The sequence below is a fragment of the Rhinopithecus roxellana genome, chromosome 12 (assembly GCF_007565055.1).
Source record: "Rhinopithecus roxellana isolate Shanxi Qingling chromosome 12, ASM756505v1, whole genome shotgun sequence".
In the NCBI taxonomy this organism is placed as follows: Eukaryota; Metazoa; Chordata; class Mammalia; order Primates; family Cercopithecidae; genus Rhinopithecus; species Rhinopithecus roxellana.
This window is the reverse complement of record NC_044560.1, coordinates 16,038,766-16,061,757: the sequence shown is the minus strand read 5'-3', so window position 1 is coordinate 16,061,757 and position 22,992 is coordinate 16,038,766. Positions and strand designations below refer to the sequence as shown.

General features: G+C 51.9%; 2 protein-coding genes across 3 annotated transcripts; one reads left to right on the top strand and one right to left on the bottom strand.

The window, feature by feature from the left end:
• Positions 1–4,489: 4,489 nt before the first annotated feature.
• On the bottom strand, positions 4,490–11,286 carry TRNP1 (TMF1 regulated nuclear protein 1). Of its 2 annotated transcripts, none has more exons than XM_030941669.1 (2): positions 10,363–11,286; positions 4,490–4,908 (listed from the first exon to the last, which is right to left on the bottom strand). In XM_030941669.1, the coding sequence occupies exon 1, from the start codon at positions 11,198–11,200 to the stop codon at positions 10,517–10,519; it is 684 nt and encodes a 227-aa protein (XP_030797529.1). In that variant the 5' UTR covers positions 11,201–11,286; the 3' UTR covers positions 4,490–4,908; positions 10,363–10,516. The 2 variants fall into 2 exon arrangements, with proteins under 2 accessions (XP_030797529.1, XP_030797528.1); XM_030941668.1 differs by having other exon boundaries at positions 4,544–4,908; positions 10,381–11,286.
• A 9,441-nt stretch (positions 11,287–20,727) lies between these two features.
• On the top strand, positions 20,728–21,180 carry LOC104675736 (oligosaccharyltransferase complex subunit OSTC). The gene is given in 1 exon segment (XM_010380391.2): positions 20,728–21,180. A coding segment is annotated over 1 exon segment (450 nt). The 5' UTR covers positions 20,728–20,730.
• The last annotated feature ends 1,812 nt before the right edge of the window (positions 21,181–22,992 follow it).

Genomic DNA, 22,992 nt, shown 5'->3' with positions numbered 1-22,992 from the left:
GGAGTCTCCCCTTCCCAAACCCAGATGGTGCCATGCCAGGCTGTCTAGGAGTGTCAACCACAAGCTCCTAGCATGCTGCGCCCTCAGGGCATCAGCCAGTCAATCATGGGCCTGGACGCTGCCCGCTGTTTGCCCAGCCTCTTTGATCCAGGGATTGCAAAGCCCTTAACATATTCAGCCACATTAGGAGCCTCTGAAGTGGTGACTTTGATGGTTCCAACCAGGGTGGAAAAACAATGCTGCAGAGGAAGGCCCCAGGTCACCAGGGTGAGTCCAGCCACCTCACCTGCTCCGAGTCCCTTCTGCCATTGAGCTCAAAATGGCTGGAAAGTGAGCAGAAAGGCTTTCTTTGCTTGGTGACTAAAACCAGCTCCCATCCCCATCCCAGCTGTGACCACCCAACTATGGTCATGGGAAGGACTAAGTTTGTCCCGCCTCCTAAGTTGGCCATTTCAGCCTTGGCATGAAAGGCTTACAGACTTACCTTTTTGGGCTGGGGGGTGGAGTTAACCTGGATGTGCTTGTGTTAAGGGCTGAAAAAGCCAGAAACCTGTGTGGTACATGTGTGTATACATTACATTCAGCCACCATGTGCCAGACACCATTCTGGGTGCTGGGAATACATCAGCAAATAAAAGAAAAAAATCCCTGTCCTTGTGAAGATTACATTCTAACGGAGTAGACAGAAAATAAACTGAACCGTATGGTCTTACATGATCAGTAATGTGTAAAAATATAGCAGGATAAGGGACTGGAAATGCTCGGGTTTGCAAATTGAAAAATAAGTCAGGGGCCAGGCGCAGTGACTCATGCCTGTAATCTCAGCAGTTGGGAGGCTGAGGTGGGCAGATCACCCGAGGTCAGGAGTTTGAGATCAGCCTGGCCAACATGGTGAAACCTCATCTCTACTAAAAATACAAAAATTAGCTGGGTATGGTGGCATGTACCTGTAATTCCAGCTGCTCAGGAGGCTGAGGCAGGAGAATCGCTTGAACCTGGGAGGCGGAGGTTGCAGTGAGCTGAGATCATACCACTGCACTCCAGCCTGGACAACCCAGAGCGAGATACCATCTCAAAAAAAAAAAGAAGTCAGGGTGCAACTCATTGAAAGGTGACATTTGATTGAACAAAGACATAAAGGTGGTTGGAGGTGAGCATGAAGATATTTAGAGAAAGAGCATTCCGGGCAGAGAGCTTGCCTGTGAATGTGCACGTGCTCTGGCACATGCACCTGAGGGTGTCTGGCTGGCCTCATCCAGCTGCTGGTACTGCACACACACACGGGTGTGAGGCAGTGGGGACATGTGAGACAGGTGTCCACAGTAGCAGCCACCATTCCTGGTGGGCTTCACTCCAGCAGGCACTATGCTGAGGTCTTCCCAATCATGATCTCCCATATCATCCTTGCAACAACTCCACAAGGGGAAAGAAAGCATTCTTTCCATTTGGCAGACACAGAAACTGAGGCCAGAGAGGTCAAAGAGGTTTGTCTGGATCCAGAGCCATTGCTGTTAACTTCTGTTCCATCCTGCTCCTGCACTGTGATTTCACAGGATTGTGACAGTTGTCTCCTGTACATATGTGACAGCAGAGCATAATTTGACATCACTGTGACATTTGTCATTTTATATGTGACTATGGCACAGTGTAGCAGTATGGCAAGATGTACGTTTCTTTTTTTTTTTTTTTTTTTTTTGAGACAGAGTCTTGCTCTGTCACCCAGGAGGCTGGAGTACAGTGGCGCGATCTCGGCTCACTGCAACTTCCGCCTCCCGGGTTCAAGCCATTCTCCTGCCTTAGCCTCCTGAGTAGCTGGGATTACAGGTGCCCGCCACCACGCCCAGCTAATTTTTGTATTTCTACTAGAGACGGGATTTCTCCATGTTGGTCAGGCTGGTCTCGAACTCCTGACCTCGTGATCTGCCCACTTCAGCCTCCCAAAGTGCTGGAATTACAGGCGTGAGCCATCACACATGGCCAACATGTACGTTTTCTTGGTATACATGTGACACTAATTATGGCTTGTGATGACTATCCAGGGCTCATGATGGCAGCAGCATGCCTGTGGTTATGTTTGGGAGTGGTGCAGTGTTTCTGGGTGTGAGAAAAACACCAACTGAGTGGCTGACATGGTTCCTCCTGTGGACAATTCCCGCGGCTACCTAAGACACCAGGACAGGCAGGAATCAGGAACTGGGACTCAGAGCCAGCAAGGCAAAGGCTGAGAGGGGAAAGCCCTGTCCTCTGCCTTCCAACCTCACTGTGCTCTCCAAGCAGCAGTCCACCCACCCACTCAGACCCGAGGGTGATGGGAGCTCCGGATGGGGAAGGAGCGGATGGGGAAGGAGCATTGCTGTGGACTTTGACGAACAAGGCATAGCCTCAGACAGTTACATGATATGCTGCCCTTCCGCTTTCACTTGCCAAACTTCTGCTCTGTGCCCTGGGGGCTGGCATCTGTGGACTGCATCAATGGCTCCCTTGTTCCCCAGCTTCCTGTTGGGTTGCCAATGACACATCCCAGCGTCTTAAGGAGACTTAAGGAAGGAGTAGATGTTTATTTTCTTTGTTCCCTCTCTACCAGGCTGCCATGGTTGGCCACAGCCCTCAACCAAAGGTCACTGTTCCTGTCCGGAGCCCCACTCCACACAGTGACCTCTCCTCACCCTCAGACTGAAGAGTTGCAAAGGCTTCTCACTGTTGCTGGCCCCAGAGAGCTGCACCATCCCTTCTTACTTTTTTTTTTTGGCGGGGGGAACAGCACTCGCCCAGGCTGGTGTACAGTGACATGATCTTGGCTCACTGCAACCTCCGCCTCCCAGGTTCAAGCGATTCTCATGCCTCAGCCTCCCAAGGAGCTTGGACTACAGGTGCACACAACGACGCCTGGCTAATTTTTGTATTTTTAATAGGACGGAGTTTCGCCATGTTGGCCATGCTGGTCTCAAACTCCTGACTTCAGGTGATCTGCCCGCCTCAGCCTCATAAAGTGCTGGAATTGCAAGTGTGAGCCACCAAACCCAGCCCCTTGTTAGTTTCTTAAGCCCAGCCCACGCCTTTGGAAATAGTCTCGTTTTATTTCTTGAGATAGGGTCTTGCTCTGTTGCCCAAGCTGGAGCACAGTGGTACGATCACAGCTTAGTGCAGCCTTGACCTCCTGGGCTCAAGCAATCCTCCCACCTCAGCCTCCTAAGCAGCTGGTACCACAGGCATGCGCCACCCCACCTGGCTAATTTTTTCATTTTTATAGAGAAGGGAATCTCCCAGGATGATATCGAACTTTTGAGCTTGAACAACCCTCCTGCCTCAGCCTCCCAAAGTGCTGGGATTACAGGTGTGAGCCACCACGCCAGGCCAGAATAGCCTATTTTTAAAACGCTTCCCAGTTTGAATATGCCATCTCCTGCTTACCCATTGACTGATAAACAGGTCCATATGGTCGCCAGCACAGTCGCACAACCCCCACAGGCCATCGTGCTGCCATGTTGTCACCAATTCGCACAACCTCCCTCGGTGTCACAGTCTCCCATGTGCATTGTCATCCCTAAGCTCCCTCATCACATCCTTTAATGAGGAAGACTTCCTGAGGAGGGGGGTAAGAGCAGGTGGCTGTGAGTCAGGTCAAGGGAGAATTGGTCTGCAAATCAAAGTCAGTCAACAGGGCCAGACTGCCAAACGAAATTAAATAGAAGCTGCTCCAGGAACTGTCAACTTAAAAGAGCCATAATAGACACAGAGGAAAGGCAGCAAGGACACTTGCAAAGTAAACCTCAGAACCCCATGCATTCGCCTTACATTATGGAAATTTATTCTTCCTGAATGTATAAGGCAGGAGACTAATTCAATATACATTCACTTCGCAGAATTCTACAAGTTCTGGGCTGTGTGTAAATGTGCCCCCTTCCCTCCATTATCAGGATGTTTAAATGTGCTTCCTTTTTTTCATTTAAAACTTTGCTTAGATGTTTTACATTGCCACCACTTCTTCCTGAGAAAAAGGTGTGTCCCCCATCCCAACCCCTAGAAGCTAGCAGACTATCTTTCTGAGGGGCTACAGGCATACTCCCATGTGGAGAGAACAAGGGCAGTGGATGAAGGAAACAGGGATTTTTCAAACTAAAGTTTTCCCTCAAACAGGCCTCCCGGTGCCATTAGACTTGAAGCAATGACATCTACCAAAATGGGGACCCCAGCTGGGGGTTAAGAGTGTTGTTTAAGAATGATGACGGTATTTTTTTTTTTTTTTTTTTGAGACGGAGTCTCGCTCTGTCACCCAAGCTGGAGTGCACTGGCCAGATCTCAGCTCACTGCAAGCTCCGCCTCCCAGGTTCACGCCATTCTCCTGCCTCAGCCTCCCGAGTAGCTGGGACTAAAGGCGCCCGCCACCTCGCCCGGCTAGTTTTTTGTATTTTTTAGTAGAGACGGGGTTTCACCGTGTTAGCCAGGATGGTCTTGATCTCCTGACCTTGTGATCCGCCCACTTCGACCTCCCAAAGTGCTGGGATTACAGGCTTGAGCCACCGCGCCCGGCCAGATGACGGTATCTTTAAAAGAAATTCTTGGCCAGGGATGGGGTAGGGGGAAAGGGAAAAAAAAATAAATTCTTTTGAGTTTCCCATTGGCAATGCTTGCTACGCTTGATCTGATTGCATCTCAGGGACCTGTAGCAACATCTCCAGTTGTACAGTGTAAGCCAAAGTCAAACGTGGGGTATGTGAAGAAATTAAGAGCATCGGCCAGTTCCCCAGAACCAGCACCTTGCCACTGTGAAGTGAAAGCTCCTGTGAGGACGGCGCTGGGATTGTGTAAGGTCAATTCTCAACGTCTTCCTGAAAGAAGTGCCCAGGGAGAAAGCCGAATCCAGGAGTCCAGATCCATAGAGTGGAGGCTCTGAGGAGTTGGAAGGAGCTGGAAAGAATAATTCCAAGAGCTTTAATGGCCTCTTTCCCACAGCCACCCAGCCCCACCCAAACCCTTCAACTTGAAATCTGCCTGAGGTTGTGGGGCGGGGGGACGGCAGGCACTGTGGAGAGAAGATGCAGGAGGCAATAGTATGGAATGGGGCTCCAGGGGAAGCAGAGGCTCCCTTGGGCCTTTGTCCTTGGCTGGGATCCCCTAGCCTGAGCAGTTAGAATGGAATGTTCCTGGGATGAAAAGCCTGCCCCTCCTCCACTTCTCCCCTTATGGAGTTCCCCAGGGCCCATTCCAGGGATTCCTGATATGGTGATGCTCTAGAGAAGCAGAGGCCCACGCTGCCTGGGGATCTGTCCTGGCGGCCTCTCCAGGGCTGGGCAAATTGGTTCCATCATTTATGGATCTCTACTATGTGCCAGGTACTTGGTATGACTTCTCATTTAATACTCAAGTTTTTTTCCTTTTTTTTTTTTTTTTTTGAGACCAAGTTTGCTCCTGTTGGCCACCTCCGCCTCACAGGTTCAAGCGATTCTCCTGTCTCAGCCTCCCGAGTAGCTGGGATTATAGGCACATGCCACCACTCCCGGCTAATTTTTGTATTTTTAGTAGAGATGAGGTTTCATCATATTGGCCAGGCTGTTCTCGATCTCCTGACCTCAGGTGATCTGCCCGCCTCGGCCTCCCAAAGTGCTGGGATTACAGGTATGAGCCACCGCACCCAGGTAATACTCAAGTTTTCTACTCCCTAGCTCCCCTCAAAAATACAAAAACATTTGTAGGTCTGGATCTGGAAAAAAAAAAAAAAAAAGAAAGAAAAAATACAAAAACAAAAAATCAGAAGAAACTGGCTCAGAAAAGGGAAGGCATTGCTCAGGGTCCCTCAGCTGAGGAGTTCCAGGCCAGGACTAAATCTCAGGTCTGTCTTGTTCCCCCGGCAGCCCTTTTTGCCCCCACCATGAAGCTTGTCATCCTCCTCCTCTGCCATTCCAGGCTCTTTGCTCGCCTTGACACCAAATATTCCAGCCCAGATCTGCAGGAAGAGGCAGCCCTCCAAAGCAAGCCCTTGGGAGGGTTGAGCCCTGAGCATCCTTGGCCCACCGTCAGAAGCCAGGTGTGCTGACTCAGCCTGACTCACCCCTGAAGGCCCAACCAGGTTGGGGTGTGCCTAGACTCTGGGAGGGGCACCTTCTGCCACCCCTCCAGCATCTCATGTCCCTTCCAAGACCCAAGGACCAGGGGTCACTATACACAGCCTTGAATGTGGGAGCCCAGATATCCCCCTAAATGGACCCCTCTTTAGCCTGATAAATGAATCACCATATAGCCTAATGTTTAAGGGATCCCCCACTTACAGCTCCTATGTCTTTGGGCAAGTCACCTGCCCTCCCTCTTTCTTCATCTGTGGAATAATAACCCTTACTTTGCAGAGTGGTTGGGAAGTCCGGAACAGATTAATGGGTGTAAAGTGCTCAGGGGCCTGGCATAGAAGAGGTGGTTATTATTCCAGAACCAAGGGTTCCCTTCCCCCATCGCCCCTGGCCAGGGTGCAGTCAAGGACCAATGGCGGAAGTAGTAGGTTGGGGATCTCCAAGCTTTCCCAAATACCTCCTCCTGCACAGCAGGCCTCTCCTTCAGCTCTGAGAAGCCTGAGCACCCAAGTTGTTCTCAAAGAACCTGCCGACAGGCTTAGGGAAGGGGAGTGGCTACAGGCTTGGAGCACCTCTGCCATGTTCTGTGGCTCCAGCCTCATCTCTAAGAGGCAACTCTGGCTGCCAATGGCAGCGGGACCCTAAGTTCTGATCAATTAGTGTAACAAATCTGTGAATACAAAATGACTCTGGTCTTTTATCCTGATAGTGACCCCCAACAAGGGCTACCTGTCTTTCCTGGAAGTCTTTCCTAATGGGTCTTCTCCCTGGGGTTCCAGGTTCAGCCCAGCCAAAGGAACGTCCTCTGCTCCCCTTTCAAAGAGGGTTCCCGCCCCTAGGCACAGCTCTGGCCTCCAGTCCCACTCCATCCAGGAAGCTATCCCCAGAACTACACTCCCGCTCTAGGGCTGCGCCGACCGTGACTACCCTGCTCGTTCTCCCAGACCCCTACAGCCCAATGTCTATGAAGCCCCGGGACTACTGGGGAAAGGGATGACTGGGGGGCCGGAACAATAAAGGACTGAACCCCTCCAGCCTGGGCGACAGAGCCAGACCCTGTCTTAAAAAAAATAAAAATAAAGGACTGAACCTGCTCCAGGCCACGCCTCCTTTGTCTCGAGAAAGCAGCCCCACACTGCCCTCTGGTGGCACCGCCCACATGGTTATCCAGTTGAGGAGCAGGTATCTAGATTAGAACCTTGAACCCAGCCCCAAGCACCAGCCTGAAGAAAGGTTCCTGTTCCCCTCATTTCCCTTTGCTGATATACATTCACTGGTGGCCGTCAGTGTCCTCCATGCACAGGTCCCCCAAGATCCCTGTACTCAGTCCTGTCCCCAGAGCTGAGGGCCACCAAGAAAGTGTTCTGAAAGTCAGCCTTCTGTCCAGGGCTATAGCTGCCCTCCAACAAACTGCTCAGCCCCCAAGGGGTCCCCTGGGATGGTGACAGCCAGGAAAGGCTGCTGCCTGGAAAAAGTGCTAGCAGACATAAGCCCTTAAAAGTAGAGACCCTCTGATTTGGCTCTGCTTTCTGAGCCCCTATCAATATTTGCTGATTAAGAAGAAAATGGAGCCAGATGGGTGAGCTTTCTTTTTTTTTTTTTTTTTTTTTTTTTTTTGAGACAGAGTCTTGCTCTGTTGCCCAGGCTGGAGTGTGGTGGCGCGATCTCGGCTCACTGCAACCTCCACCTCCTGGTTTCAAGCAATTCTCCTGTCTCAGCCTCCCAAGTAGCTGGGATTACAGGTGCCCGCCACCACGCCTGGCTAATTTTTGTTATTTTTAGTAGAGATGGGGTTTCACTATGTTGGCCAGACTGGTCTTGAACCCCTGACCTCAAGTGATTGGCCCTCGGCCTCCCAAAGTGCTGGGCTTACAGGCATGAGCCACTGCACCCAGCCTGAATAAAGCCAGATGGGTAAGCTTCTAGAGGGGCCCCTGGAGGGTCAGGCAGGTGTGGAAAGGTGCCTTTTGTTAGTTGGCTATGGAGTAATGGACATAGCACTAACTAGGAGCTGGCGTTCAAGTCTGCCTGTGTGTGCCCCGGCCAGGAAGCTTGATGAGGAGCAGCAGGACATCTGGAAGTGGAGGGAGGGGGCAGAGCTGCCTGTGACACCAGGACCAATCTCCATTTACTACCCCCCACCTCACACATACACACTAGCCAGTGTCATCTCTAATTCTCTACTCACCCACCCCACCCCCAAATCGGGACAAGCTGATTACAAATAAATCCTGGAGAAAGTCAAAACGGTGATGGCACCAAGCACTTTACACCATTAGCTAAAAGCTTCTCTGGACCAAGTGTCCCCTCCCATGCAACCCAGAAAACAAACCATCCTGGCTGCAGCCCAGCACCTGAGCTGAGCTCCTTCCAAGAAGTGCTGTCCTCTCTAAGCCTCTAGACCCCAAATGACCCAAGTGGCTTTGGAAGGTGTCTCTGTCTGGAAAGACCAGAGGATGGCACTGCCCCCTTCACTACTTCCCTGGGGTTCCCTAGCTTTGTCAGAGGCTCTGAGACCCCCTCCTGAACCTCCCTTCCCCAGCTAAGAAAGCATTCAGGAAAGCCTGGCTGTTAGCCGAGAAACCAGCCAAAAAGTTTGGTATCCAGGGAGAAGGGTTGATGAGGGAGGATCCGGTAAGGGCCCCAAGCCTCAGCCTGTCAGAGCAGTGCAACTGACCCTCCCAGATTCCTGTGGGAGGAAGCATCCTCCCCACTTCACCTCATTCCCAAGTCCTGACTCAAGAAGGGACTCAGGAAAGAGGCCCAGAGAGGGGCAGAGTTGCTCGAAGTCACAGAGCAGACAGGATCCAGAGGACAACTCTCCCTAGCCCCTGTCCAGGGTACTGTGGGAGGTGCACACAGGCCAGGAACCTTGGTTCTTCCCTCACTGGCATGTGACCTTGAGAAATCCCCTCTTCACTCTGCAAAAGTAGGACTTTAAATTAGTTCATGGCTCTATCAGCAAAAGCAGTGCCTGTTTCCAGCTGTGAGTTAAAATAATACATTATCGGCCAGGTGCGGTGGCTCACGTCTGTAATCCCAACACTTTGGGAGGACGAGGCGGGCAGATCACTGGAGGTCGAAGTTTGAGACCAGGCTGACCAACATAGAGAAACCCGGTCTCTACTAAAAATACAAAATGAGCTGGGCATGGTGATGCATGCCTGTAATCCCAGCTACTCAGGAGGCTGAGGCAGGAGAATCGCTTGAATCCGGGAGGCGGAGGTTACCGTGAGCCAAGATCGCACCGTTGCACTCCAGCCTGGGCAACAAGGGTGAAACTGTCTCAAAACAAACAACAACAAAAAATAAATTATCTTTCCATGATTTAGGGGGGAAGAAGAAGGACCTCTGCCCTGTGTTGACATCACCATAGCCCCTCTGGGAAGGTGAAGAGATCCACTTCACAGACTGACAAGTGAGAGTGAAATTAACTCAGCTGGTGAGCAGCAATACGGTAGCCAGGTCATTCACAGTGGAGACAGAGGAATGGGAGGCCGAAGGGCATTTGGACAGGAAGAGAAGCAGATCTCACCTCAGATCTGGCTCTTTAAGGCCCCCCTTTCTGGAAGATGATGCCATACCTGCCCCCTTGGGGCCTGTTAAAGGGTACCACCTGGTTCCACCCGGGCCAAGTCATCTTAGTGACAGTTTGGGAGTTAAGCCTCTAGGTTCTGCTATGTAAGGGTCCCTGGGTGAGGAGGTGCTAGACATCCTGTCCTGGTTATCTGAGTCAGGCCATAATTTTAGCGAACCTGCATGACGGCATAAGAAAAGCTGTCTCCTAGAAGAAGGGCCTAAGTATGAAGAGAATAAATCCTAAACCTCTCTGGGATTCCGTCTTCCCAGAGGTGAAACAGGCCTAGAGGGGAATTCAGCGGTACAGCCCTGTGCCAGCCCCCAACCCCACCCTGGGGCCTCATTATTCTGTCCTCCCGAAGGCATGGAGCTGGACGACGCCAGGAAGCAGCATCCTCAAGGGCAAGACTGCTCACAGCTCCGAGGGGCCCGGGAAAGGCCACGCAAGTAGGGGTGAGGACTGGGGGTGCTGCATCCGTGCCGCAGGTTCCAAACGGCAAAAGTTTGCCGCCAACCCTTTCATGGGATCGAGCCCCCGTCAAGAGTCCAACTCTTATAATGGAGACTTGGTGCTACCACCTCTCACTCCCCAGATGGTCGGGGAGAGGCGGGAACAGAACGTGGCAGCTTTACTAAGGACCCAGCAGACGCCAGAAGCTCCAGGGAAGGGAGTTTCGCGGCCCTGGACCAGCCCCCCACACGCCCTGACCCTCGAACGCACCAGCCGCTAAGACCGCACCTCAGCCTCCTCTACTGGGCCCCTGGCCCCCCACTGTCTCTTCCTGCGTAGTCCATGCAGCCGGCGTCCGCGATCAGTCGGTCGGTCGGCACCTCGGCGAAGCTTGTCGGGGCGGCCAGGGGTCCAGGCGTGGAGGTCAGCGCTGGGGGGAGGCGGGGCCGCGGGGTGGGCTGCGGCGGAAGGGCGAGTCGGGCTCGGGGCCGTGGCCGCGCCGCAGTCGCCCGGCGCCCCAGGGCACGCAGCCGCCCAGGCCCAGCGCCGAGGCCAGCAGCGCTGGGGGGCGGCCGCGACGGCCGCGGCGCGGGCCCTTCTTGAGGCGCGACCCGTGAGCCGCCAGGTAGAGCTCGGCCTGCGCCACGCCGCCGCTCAGGCGGCTTAGGCTCTCCGCGCGGTGCGCCAGGCGCAGCTCAGCCGCCAAGAAAACGCGGTGCAGCTGCAGCACGCGGCTCTCCAGCTCCGACACCAGGCGCCGGCGGCCCTCTACCTCCAGCAGCCGCCGCCGTGCTTCGGCCAGCTCCAGCGCGCTGCCCCCTGTCCCCGCCGCCGCGCCAGAGCCCCCTCCGGGGCCGGCGAGCCCCGCAACCCCGCTAGCGCCCTGGCGCCAGCGCTGCAGCTCCTGGCCTTCGGCCGCGCCTGCCGAAGCCCCGGCTGCGTCCGGCAGCGGCGGGGACTGACCTGGGGTCGGGGTAGGGGTCAAGGTCGGAGTTGGGGGCGGGGGCTGAGAGAGCGGCATGGGCTCCCGGGGCGGCGGCGGCGACCCCGGCTCTGCCGTCCCTTCCTGGGCCCCCGGGCCGCAGGCGCTGATGCGGCAGCCCGGCATCCCCCGCCCCCCGGCGGTCTGCGGCTGTAGGTGCGCAGGGAGGGTGAGCACTGAGAACCTCAGGCGCGAGACACTGCCACAGCCCTCACCCCAGCGCCGCGCCTGCCGCCTGCGCATCTTATAGAACACGAGGGGGAGCGACGGGCGGCACAGCCAATCAGAGACGGGCACGCCCTGAATCCGCCCACACCTCTGCGCATTCAGGGCGTTTCCCAAACCCTTCAGGTCCTGCCCTTCGTCGGATTCTGCCCCGCTAGGGCATCCAGTCCTCTTTCGCCTCTCCCCAAATTTTGGGTGCAAAGGGAGCCTCATCTTCCCTGGTTTGGCCCCTCAGAGTCATAAACTCTGGTAGCTGGTGTTTAGAAAATCATGGAATCCGGTCTCCATCCGGGGAAGGGTCTTACCTAAGGCCTCTGTGCGAAGAGAGCCTGGGCTAGAACGCAGGAGGCTTGACTCCTTGTGCAGTGCTCCTTCCACACCTCATGCTGCCCTTGGCCGAATCAGTTATGCCCGGTCTCTCCAGGGCCATAGGGCTCTCAAGGACCCCCTTCTCCCACCTCACTGGGGCAGTGGAAGGGTTAACGCTGAGGGGCGACTGCCGTCCGGGTGAGACGGGGATCTAGCTGGGCTGATTCCACGATAGGTAGGGCCCTTTATTCGCAGAACTAATACCTCAGCGCTGCCGCTGAGCCTGCAAACCTTGGTGGCATCACAGAGGAGTCCCAGACCCCACGGTGTGCAGAGTTCCTTCCCTGCCCCGGCTCGTGTTTACTCCTCCCAGCGGGTGTTCCTACACCTTTTAAAGAGGGGGAAACTGGCCGGGCGCGGTGGCTCACGCCTGTAATCCCAGCACTTTGGGAGGCCGAGGTGGCTGGATCACCTATGGTCAGGAGTTCTACACCAGCCTGGCCAATGTGGTGAAACCCCTGTCGCTACTGAAAATACAAAAATAATTAGCCAGGTGTGGTGGCGCACCCCTGTAGTTCCAGCTACTCAGCAGGCTGAGGGAGGAGAATCGCTTGAATTCGGGAGGCAGAGGTTGCAGTGAGCAGAGATTGTGCCACTGCACTCCAGCCTGAGCGACAGAGTAAGACTCAATCTCAAAAAATAAATAAAGAAGGGGAAACTGAGACCCTGAAGGGCAGTAGTGCTTTCCCCAATGTCATATTGCCAATTGGTGGCTGAATCCAGATTCTTGAATCTGGACAGAAATACACCAGCTCAGTCATTCATGCCCTCTGGGGGCTCAGATACCTGGGTCTGCTCCTCTTGGTGGAGGGACGTTCCTTATGTGGGACTTCATCTGACGCATCTCATCTGGCCCTGACAAATGATAGAATGGAGCCCTGCCCACTTTTTCCCCAACAGAAATAAAGCTGTCATACCAAACACTGGCCCAGACATCATGGGCCTGCCTCAGTTTCCATCTACTTGAAGGTGCCATCAGAGATGGGAGGTCTCTGTGCTGGGTGGGGGCAAGGGCCGGGGGTACAGAAACCAGCCCTGAACCCGATTGGGTAGGGCTGCAGCAGACCCTGGGCTCAGGAGGACCTGCGGAAAATGTGGCCAGTGTGACTGCTGCAGCCTGAAGAGGAGGCAGATGGCATGCTTGCATGATGTGCAGGATGATGACAGAGCCTCATCCTCCCCCCACGAACACATGTTCTCTAAGTGCTTTCAGGTGTCTTAGACTGAGTGCGACTGAGTGATGGGGACTCGTGGGCGAGACAGTTGGTCTCCAAAGAGGCAGCTCAGAAGCAGCTGGGAGAGGAAGGAGGGTGGGTGAGAGGCGCCAGGCTCAGCGAAAAGGAAGGGTGGAGGGACTGGGGAGGGAGGAGGTCAGAGGCAGGGTGCCCAGTGACCAGGGGTGGTGGAGACTCAGTGAGGGGAAGGGGAGGGTTTGGGAGGATGACTCAGTCAGCGGGGAAGAAGAGCTGTTCAGTGACTGCTGGGGCTCAGTGCAGGGAAGGGGCTGAGTGTGTGTAAAGGTGCTGGCAGAGGCTCGCCATGGGGGAAGGGAGGTTCAGTGAGGGGCATGGGAACTCAGAGAGTTGGAGGGACTCAGTGAAGATGACGGAGGCTCAGGAGCTACCAGGTTGCCCCCAGCAAGGAGGCTTGCCCTGCTGAATGATGAACAGTCTCTTTTGTGTTATGCAACCATAGGTCTTTCTCAGGGCAGAAGCCCCTCATTGCCATGGTGGTGGGGAGATGGACAAGTGTTTTGCCTTCATGAGGCAGATCACTGCTCCCAACTCCTGAAGGACTGATTCAGGGGAAGAAGACTAGGACTTATCCCCACCCCCCACCACTGGCCAAATCCAGAGAACCAGTCAGACCTGGGTTCAAAACCCACACACACTGCCCATCTGGGTGACCTTGGGCAAGTAATTTGTCTGAGTGAGAGAAGATGCACAATATATATTTATTGGAGGAATGAATGTTCTCTGTCTCGTGATATCATCCCTAAGAAAGGGAGATTGATAGCCTTCTCTTCCTGATGAGAAACCAAAGCCCAAAGAAGTGAAGAGGCTTGCCCGAGGTCACACAGCAGGTAAATGGCCAAGCAAGGATTCAAACACAGATATGACCCACTCCATGGTCACTCCTTACCTCCCTGTTCTCCAACAGTGCTCCCTGCTGCTATCCTCTGGGTATTTCCCATGAGTCATATATATGTATTTGTTTACTGTTAATTATTAATAGTCTCTCCCCTTGACTGGTTTTGCTTATCACTAGAATCCCCTGAAGTCAAGTAGAGTGCCTGGCCCCATAAGGCACTCAATAAACATTCGTCTGAATTGAAAAATGTAGGCCGGGCCAGGCGCAGTGGCTCAAGCCTGTAATCCCAGCACTTTGGGAAGCCGAGACGGGCGGATCACGAGGTCAGGAGATCGAGACCATCCTGGCTAACACGGTGAAACCCTGTCTCTCCTAAAAAAATACAAAAAACTAGCCAGGCGAGGTGGCGGGTGCTTGTAGTCCCACCTACTCGGGAGGCTAAGGCAGGAGAATGGGGTAAACCCGGGAGGCGGAGCTTGCAGTGAGTGGAGATCCTGCCCCTGCACTCCAGCCTGAGCAACAGAGTGAGACTCTGTCTCAAAAAAAAAAAAAAAAAAAAAAGAGGCCGGGCGCAGTGGCTCACGCCTGTAATCCCAGCACTTTGGGAGGCCGAGGCGGGCGGATCACGAGGTCAGGAGATGAAGACCATCCTGGCTAACTCGGTGAAACCCCGTCTCTACTAAAAAATCAGCCGGGCGTGGTGGCGGGCGCCTGTAGTCCCAGCTACTCAGGAGGCTGAGGCAGGAGAATGGGGTAAACCGGGAGGCAGAGCTTGCAGTGAGTGGAGATCGCGCCCCTGCACTCCAGCCTGGGTGACAGAGCAAGACTCCGTCTCAAAAAAAAAAAAAAGAAAAAGAAAAATGTAGGCCGTGCACAGTGGCTCACACCTGTAATCCCAGCACTTTGAGAGGCCAAGGCAGATGGATCACCTGAGGTCAGGAGTTCAAGACCAGCCTGGCCAATGTGGTGAAACCCCGTCTCTGCTAAAAATACAAAAATCTAGCTGGGCGTGGTGGCTCACGCCTGTAATCCCAGCACTTTGAGAGACTGAGGCGGGGGGATCGTGAGGTCAAGAGATGGAGACCATCCTGGCCAACATGGTGAAATCCCGTCTCTACTAAAAATACAAAAAATTACCTGGGCGTGGTGGTGCGCACCTGTAGTCCTGGCTTCTCGGGAGGCTGAGGCAGGAGAATCACTTGAACCCGGGAGGCGGAGGTTGCAGCGAGCTGAGATCATGCCACTGCACTCCAATACAAAAATTAGCTGGGTATGGTAGTGCACAGCTGTAATCCCAGCTATTCAGGAGGCTGAGGCAGGAGAATCGCTTGATAGTGCACAGCTGTAATCCCAGCTACTCAGGAGGCTGAGGCAGGAGAATCGCTTGATAGTGCACAGCTGTAATCCCAGCTACTCAGGAGGCTGAGGCAGGAGAATCGCTTGATAGTGCCCAGCTGTAATCCCAGCTACTCAGGAGGCTGAGGCAGGAGAATCGCTTGATAGTGCACAGCTGTAATCCCAGCTACTCAGGAGGCTGAGGCAGGAGAATCGCTTGATAGTGCCCAGCTGTAATCCCAGCTACTCAGGAGGCTGAGGCAGGAGAAGCGCTTGATAGTGCCCAGCTGTAATCCCAGCTACTCAGGAGGCTGAGGCAGGAGAATCGCTTGATAGTGCCCAGCTGTAATCCCAGCTACTCAGGAGGCTGAGGCAGGAGAATCGCTTGATAGTGCCCAGCTGTAATCCCAGCTACTCAGGAGGCTGAGGCAGGAGAATCGCTTGATAGTGCCCAGCTGTAATCCCAGCTACTCAGGAGGCTGAGGCAGGAGAATCGCTTGATAGTGCCCAGCTGTAATCCCAGCTACTCAGGAGGCTGAGGCAGGAGAATCGCTTGATAGTGCCCAGCTGTAATCCCAGCTACTCAGGAGGCTGAGGCAGGAGAATCGCTTGATAGTGCCCAGCTGTAATCCCAGCTACTCAGGAGGCTGAGGCAGGAGAATTGCTTGATAGTGCACAGCTGTAATCCCAGCTACCCAGGAGGCTGAGGCAGGAGAATCACTTGAACCCGGGAGGCGGAGGTTGCAGTGAGCCGAAATTGTTCTATTGCACTCCAGCCTGGGCAACAGGAGCGAGACACTGCCTCAAAAAAAAAAAAAAAAAAAAGAAGAAGAAAGAAAAGAAAAATAACACAGCCGGGCACAGTGGCTCACACCTCTAATCCTAGCAATTTGGGAGGCCGAGGCAGGCTGATCACCTGAGGTCAGGAATTCAAGACCAGCCTGAACAACACGGCAAAACCCCATCTCCACTAAAAATAGAAAAATTAATCAGGCGTGGTGGTGCATGCCTATGATTCCAGCTACTCGGGAAGCTGAAGCAGAATCACTTGAACCTAGGAGGCGGAGGTTGCAGTGAGCCGAGATCACACCACTGCACTACAGTTTGGGCACAGAGCAAGGGTAGGACGGGTGCAGTGGCTCACCTCTGTATTTCCAGCACTTTGGGAGGCAGAGATGGGTGGATCACGGGGTCAAGAGTTCAAGACCAGCCTGGTCAAGATGGTGAAACCCCGTTTGTACTAAAAATACAAAAAAGTTAGCCGGGCATGGTGGTGGGTGCCTGTAATCCCAGCTACTTGGGAGGCTGAGACAGAGAATTGCTTGCGCCTGGGAGGGAGAGGTTGCAATAAGCTGAGATCGCACCACTGCACTCCAGTCTGGGCAACAGAGTGAGACTCCATCTCAAAAAAAAGAAAGAAAGAAAAGAGAAATAACACACAAGGGTAGAGCTTGCTGAGAATGGAGAAGTCCCCTTCTCCATTCATTCATTTATTCTTTTTTATTTTATTTATTTATTTATTTTCTGAGATGGAGTCTCACTCTTGTTGCCCAGACTGGAGTGTAATGGCGCCATCTCGGCTCATTACAATCTCCGCCTCCCAGATTGAAACGATTCTCCTGCCTCAGCCTCCTGAGTAGCTGGGATTACAGGCATGAGCCACCATGCCTGGCTAATTTTGTATTTTTAGTAGAGACAGGGTTTCTCCAGGTTGGTCAGGCTGGTCTAGAACTCCCAGCCTCCAGCGATCCACCCACCTGGGCCTCCGAAAGTGCTGGGATTACAGGCGCGAGCCACCGCACCCAGCTTCTTGTCAGCTTTCTTAACTGGCTTGAGCACCACACTCTCAGAGTGGACAGGAGCCACAGTCCACCACCTATTAGTGCACATCCAGCCCAGCAAACACAACATCTGGAATGAGGAAATCCATCTTTAAACTACAATGATTATTGTGCTTTTCTGATCTTTATAAAAGTTATAAAGTACATTCCTTTTGTAGAAAATCTGGAAAACAAATAAAATTCTAAAATACTAAAAAAGAATAGGATGTCAGGCAAGGTGGCTTATGCCTGTAATCCCAGCACTTTGGGAGACTGAGGCAGGAGGATCACTTGAGCACTTGGGAGTTCAAGACCAGCCTGGGCAATATGGTGAGACCTCATCTCTACGAGAAATAAAAATAAATTACCTGGGCATGGTGGTGCATGCCTGTAGTCCCAGCCATTCAGGAGGCTGCGGTGGGAGGATCGCTTGAGCCCAAGAAGTCGAGGCTGCAGTGACCTGTCTCTTGCTACTGCCTCCAGCCTGGGTAACAAAGCAAGACCCGATCTCAAAAAAATAAATAAATAAAAGAATAGGCCAAGCACAGTGGCTCATGCCTATAATCCTAGTACTTTGGGAGGCCAAGATGGGAGGATCGCTTCAGGCCAGGAGTTTGAGACCAGCCTGGGCAACACAGCAAGACTCTCTGTCTGTATGAAAATTTTTAAAAATTAGCCAGATTTGGTGGTGCACCCCTGTAGCTACATGGGAGGCTGAGGTGGGAACACCCCTTGAACCCAGGAGTTTGAGGCTGCAGTGAGCAGCCTCTGCACCACAGCACTCACTCCGGCCTGGGAGACAGAGTAAGACCCTGTCTCTCTCTCTTTATTTCTTTTTTCTTTTTTTTTTCTGAGATGGAGTCTCACTCTGTCACCCAGGCTGGAGTGCAATGGTACGATCTCAACTCACTGCAACCTCCACCTCCCAGGTTCAACCTGTGGGGAAAAGAAAGACAGATCAGCCTGTTACTGTGTCTATATAGAAAGAAGTAGACATAAGAGACTCCATTTTGTTCTGTATTTGAGATGCTGTTAATCTGTGACCCTACCCCCAACCTTGTCCTTGCAAGACACATGTGCTATGGTGACTCAAGGTTTAAAGGATTTTGGGCTGTGCAGGCTGTGCTTTGTTAAACAAGTGCCTGAAGGCAGCTTGCTGGTTAAAAGTCATCACCATCCTCTTAATCTCAAGTACCCAGGGACTCGTACACTGCCAAAGGTCACAGGGACCTCTGCCTAGGAAAGCTAGGTATTGTCCAAGGTTTCTCCCCATGTGAGTCTGAAATATGGCCTCGTGTGGATGGGAAAGACCTGATCGTCCCCCAGCCTGACACCCGTGAAGGGTCTGTGCTGAGGAGGACCAGTACAAGAGGAAAGAAGGCCTCTTGGCGGTTGTTGGCGGTTGAGATAAAGAAAAGCATCCGTCTCCTGCCCGTCCCTGGGCAATGGAACATCTCGGTATAAAACCCGATTGTACGTTCTGTTTACTGAGAAAGGAGAAAACCGCCTTAGGGTGAAAGGCAGGACTTGCTAGCGCAATGCTGCTCTTTATGCACTAAAAAGGTTTATGAAGATGTTTGCATATGCATATCAAGGCACAGCACTTTTCCTTAAACTTATTCATGTCACAGAGATCTTTATTCATATGTCTTACTGCTGACCTCCCTACGATGATCCTATTATCCTGTCACTTCCCTTTTTCTAAGATGGTAAAGATAATTATCAATAAATACTGAGGGAACTCAGTGCCGGCGTGGGTCCTCTGTATGCTGAGCTCTAGTCCCCCGGGCCCACTTTTTCTTTCTCTATACTTTATCTCTGTGTCTCATTTCTTTTCTCAAGTCTCTCGTTCCACCTAACGAGAAACGCCCACGGGTGTGGAGGGGCAGGCCACCTCTTCACAACTGATTCTCCTGCCTCAGCCTCCCAAGTAGCTGGGATTACAGGTGCCCGCCACCACCCCTGGCTAATTTTTGTATTCTTAGTAGAGACAGGGTTTCACCATGTTGGTCAGGCTGGTCTCGAACAGCTGACCTCAGGTGATCCACTCGCCTCGACCTCCCAAAGTGCTGGGATTACAGGATCACTTGAGGTCAGGAGGTCAAGACCAGCCTGACCAACATGGTGAAACCCCATCTCTACTAAAAATACAAAATTAGCCAGGTGTGGTGGCGCATGCCTGTAATATCAACTACTTGGGAGGCTGAGGCAGGAGAATTGATTGAACCCAGGAGGCGGAGGCTGCAGTGAGCCAAGATTACATCATTGCACTCCAGCCGGGGCAACAAGAGCGAAACTCCATCTCAAAAAAATTAAAAAAAAAAAAGAAAGAAAGAAAGAATAGAGGAAAGGAGCCTGAAATCAGAAACACTTATGTTTGAATCATAGTTCAGTCCTTTTCTAGCTATGCAACCCTGAGAAAGGCACCTTTGTTCTCTGAACTTCAGGGTTTTCATCTGAGAAGTGGAACGGCTAATATCTATGGCATAGACAAGGACATTGATACATGCAAGGATATGCCCAAGATCTCACATATCTATGGTCATATCTGGTTGTATCTATCTGACTCAAAACCTGTGGCTTGAGTTCAAGACCCTGAAAGAGAAGAGGCAGCTGCGATGGGACCAGGTTCCAGAGTCTGGTTCAATATGTATCTATTGCCTCCAGGACAACAGCCAGAAGAGACAGCCTTGCAGAGGGGACAGTGACTATGGCTGTGGCCCCAAGGAGGATCCCCAATCCCCTCCATCAGCTGAGAGTGGGGTGGGGAAGGGGTCAAGGCCTGAGGAGTCTATTTCCGTCCCAGCCTAGAGTATTTGAGGCCTCTGCTAAGAGATCCAACCTTTCCCTTTCAGCCTCTCCCTGGCAACCTGGCCTGGCATCCTCTAGGAAGTGATCTCAGTTTAATAATTTAGCAGATGCAGACAAAGATAGCAGCTCTGAAAATAACCCAGTCAGGCCCCAGCCTCCACCTCCCCTTTCTTTAACAGACTCCCCTGCCCTCCCCGCAAGGTCTCTGATTGCCCTACACACCTGTCAGTGTTCCCGCCTGCCAGTGAACACCTGATTCAATGCTTCCTCATTCTTCTCCTCCTCCTCACTCCTTTCTCTCCATTGTTATATCAAGAGCTTTTATATGAGTCGGGCACGGTGGTTCACGCCTGTAATCCCAGCACTTTGGGAGGCCAAGGCAGGTGGATCACCTGAGATCAGGAGTTCAAGATCAGCCTGGTCAACGTGGTGAAACCCTCTCTCTATTAAAAATAGAAAAATTTTGGCCAGGCACGGTGGCTCAAGCCTGTAATCCCAGCACTTTGGGAGGCCGAGACAGGCAGATCACAAGGTCAGGAGATCGAGACCGTCCTGGCTAACACGGTGAAACCCCGTCTCTACTAAAAACTACAAAAAACTAGCTGGGCATGGTGGCGGGCGCCTGTAGGCCCAGCTACTCGGGAGGCTGAGGCAGGAAAATGGCGTGAACCCAGGAGGCGGAGCTTGCAGTGAGCTGAGATCTGGCCACTGCACTCCAGCCCGGTCAAAAGGGGTTTTTTTGAGACTCCGTCTCAAAAAAAAAAAAAAAAAAAAGAAAAGAAAAGAAAAATTTTGCTGGGCATGGTGGCGCACGCCTGTAGTCCCAGCTACCTGGGGGGCTGAGGCAGAAGAACCTCTTGAACCTGGGAGACGGAGGTTGCAGTGAGCTGAGATTGCACCACAGCACTCCAGCCTGGATGACAGAGCAAAACTCCGTCTCAATAATAATAATAATAAAATTAATAAATAAATAAAATAAAGAGCTTTTGCCTTGATGCAACCAACATGGAGATTTTGTATCATGTCCTGTTCTTAGTGCTCGAATGTCCTAACCTGAAGCTGAAGAAGCCACCCTGGCTGCACATGCCGTCGGCCATGACTGTGTAAGCTCTGGTGGTGGTGTCTTACTTCCTCATCACTGGAGGAATCATTTATGATGTTATTGTTGAACCTCCAGGTGTTGGCTCTATGACTGATGAACATGGGCATCAGAGGCCAGTAGCTTTCTTTGCCTACAGAGTAAATGGACAATATATTATGGAAGGACTTGCATCCAGCTTCCTGTTTACAATGGGAGGTTTAGGTTTCATAATCCTGGACCAATTGAATGCCCCAAATATCCTAAAACTCAGTAGAGTGCTTCTTCTATTCATTGGTTTCATCTGCGTTCTACTGAGTTTTTTCATGGCTAGAGTATTCATGAGAATGAAACTTGCAAGCTATCTGATGGGTTAGAGTGCGTTTGAGAAGAAATCAGTGGATACTAGATTTCTTCTGTCAATGAAGTTTTAAAGGCTATACCAATCCTCTAATATGAAATGTGGAAAAGAATGAAAAGCAGCAGAAAAAGAAATATCTAGTGAAAAAACAGGAAGCGTACTGAAGCTTGGACTAGAATTTCTTCTTGGTATTAAAAAGACAAGTTTATCACAGTATTTTTTTTTCCTGCTGACCTACTGCTGTACCAACGATGGTGAGTGGCATGTTCTAATTAGTTTTTCATTTCTTAAAGAAAATGTACTCCATATCTCAATTATAATATCAAGTAAAGTGATTAATTTTTTTTTTTTTTTTTTTTTTTTGAGACGGAGTCTCGCTCTGTCGCCCGGGCGGGAGTGCAGTGGCCGGATCTCAGCTCACTGCAAGCTCTGCCTCCCGGGTTTACACCATTCTCCTGCCTCAGCCTCTCGAGTAGCTGGGACTACAGGCGCCCACCACCTCGCCCGGCTAGATTTTTCTATTTTTTAGTAGAGACGGGGTTTCACTGTGTTAGCCAGGATGGTCTCGATCTCCTGACCTCATGATCCACCCATCTCGGCCTCCCAAAGTGCTGGGATTACAGGCTTGAGCCACCGCGCCCGGCCAAGTGATTATTTTTTACAACCCCCTTCACATTTTTTAGAGATGACATTTCTGATTTTCAGAAATTAACATAAAATCAAGAAGTAAGATTACATAAGCTGAGAACTCTGGACAGCTGATCAGCTTTATCTATGTTGTTTCACTTTAACTAGAGTGTATAATGGTAGATTATTTCAGATATGTATGTAAGACTGTTTCCTGAACAATAAGATGTATGAAAGGAGCAGAAATAAATACTTTTTCTAATTGAAAACAAAAAAAGCTGGGTGCAAGGGTGCACACCTGTAATCCCAGCTACTTGGGAGGCTGAGGCAGGAGAATCACTTGAACCTGGGAGGTGGAGGTTGCAGTGAGCTGAGATCGCACCACTGCGCTCCAGCCTGGGTGACAGAGTGAGACACTGTCTCAAACAAACAAACAAAAAGCTTTCATATCAATTAGGGCTTAAAGAAATATTTCCACCGGGCGCAGTGGCTCACACCTGTAATACCAGCACTTTGGGAGGCCGAGGTGGGCAGATCACGAGGTCAGGAGTTCGAGACCAACCTGACCAACATGGTGAAACCCTATCTCTACTAAAAGTACAAAACTTAGCTGAGCGTGGTGGCACACGCCTGTAATCCCAGCTACTCAGGAGGCTGAAGCAGGAGAATCACTTGAACCCGGGAGGCAGAGGTTGTGGTGAACCGAGATCAAGACTGTACCACTGCACTCTAGCCTGGGTGACAGAGCAAGACTCCGTCTCAAAAAATAAAAACAAAAACAAAAACAAAAAAAAGAAAAGAAACAAAATCTTTCCTAGAAGCCAGAAGACTTGGGCTTAATTTACTGTGTAGACCTGAGCAAGTCCTTCTTCTCTCTGAGTCTCTGTTCCTGCATTTGTAAAATGAGGCCTCTGGAAGCCAGGCACAGTGGCTTATGCTTGTAATCTCCGCACTTTGGGAGGCTGAGGCAGGAAAATCACTTAAGCCCAGGAATTTGAGGCCAGCCTGGGTAACATAGGGAGACCCCGTCTCTACAAAAAAATTTAAAAATTAGCTGGACATGGTTGCACATGTCTGTAGCCCCAGCTACTCAGGAGGCTGAGGTGGGAGGATTGCTTGAGCCCAGGAGGTCGAGGCTGCAGTGAGCCGAGATTGTGCCACTGCTCTCCAGCCTGGGCAACACCCTGTTTCAAAAAAAATT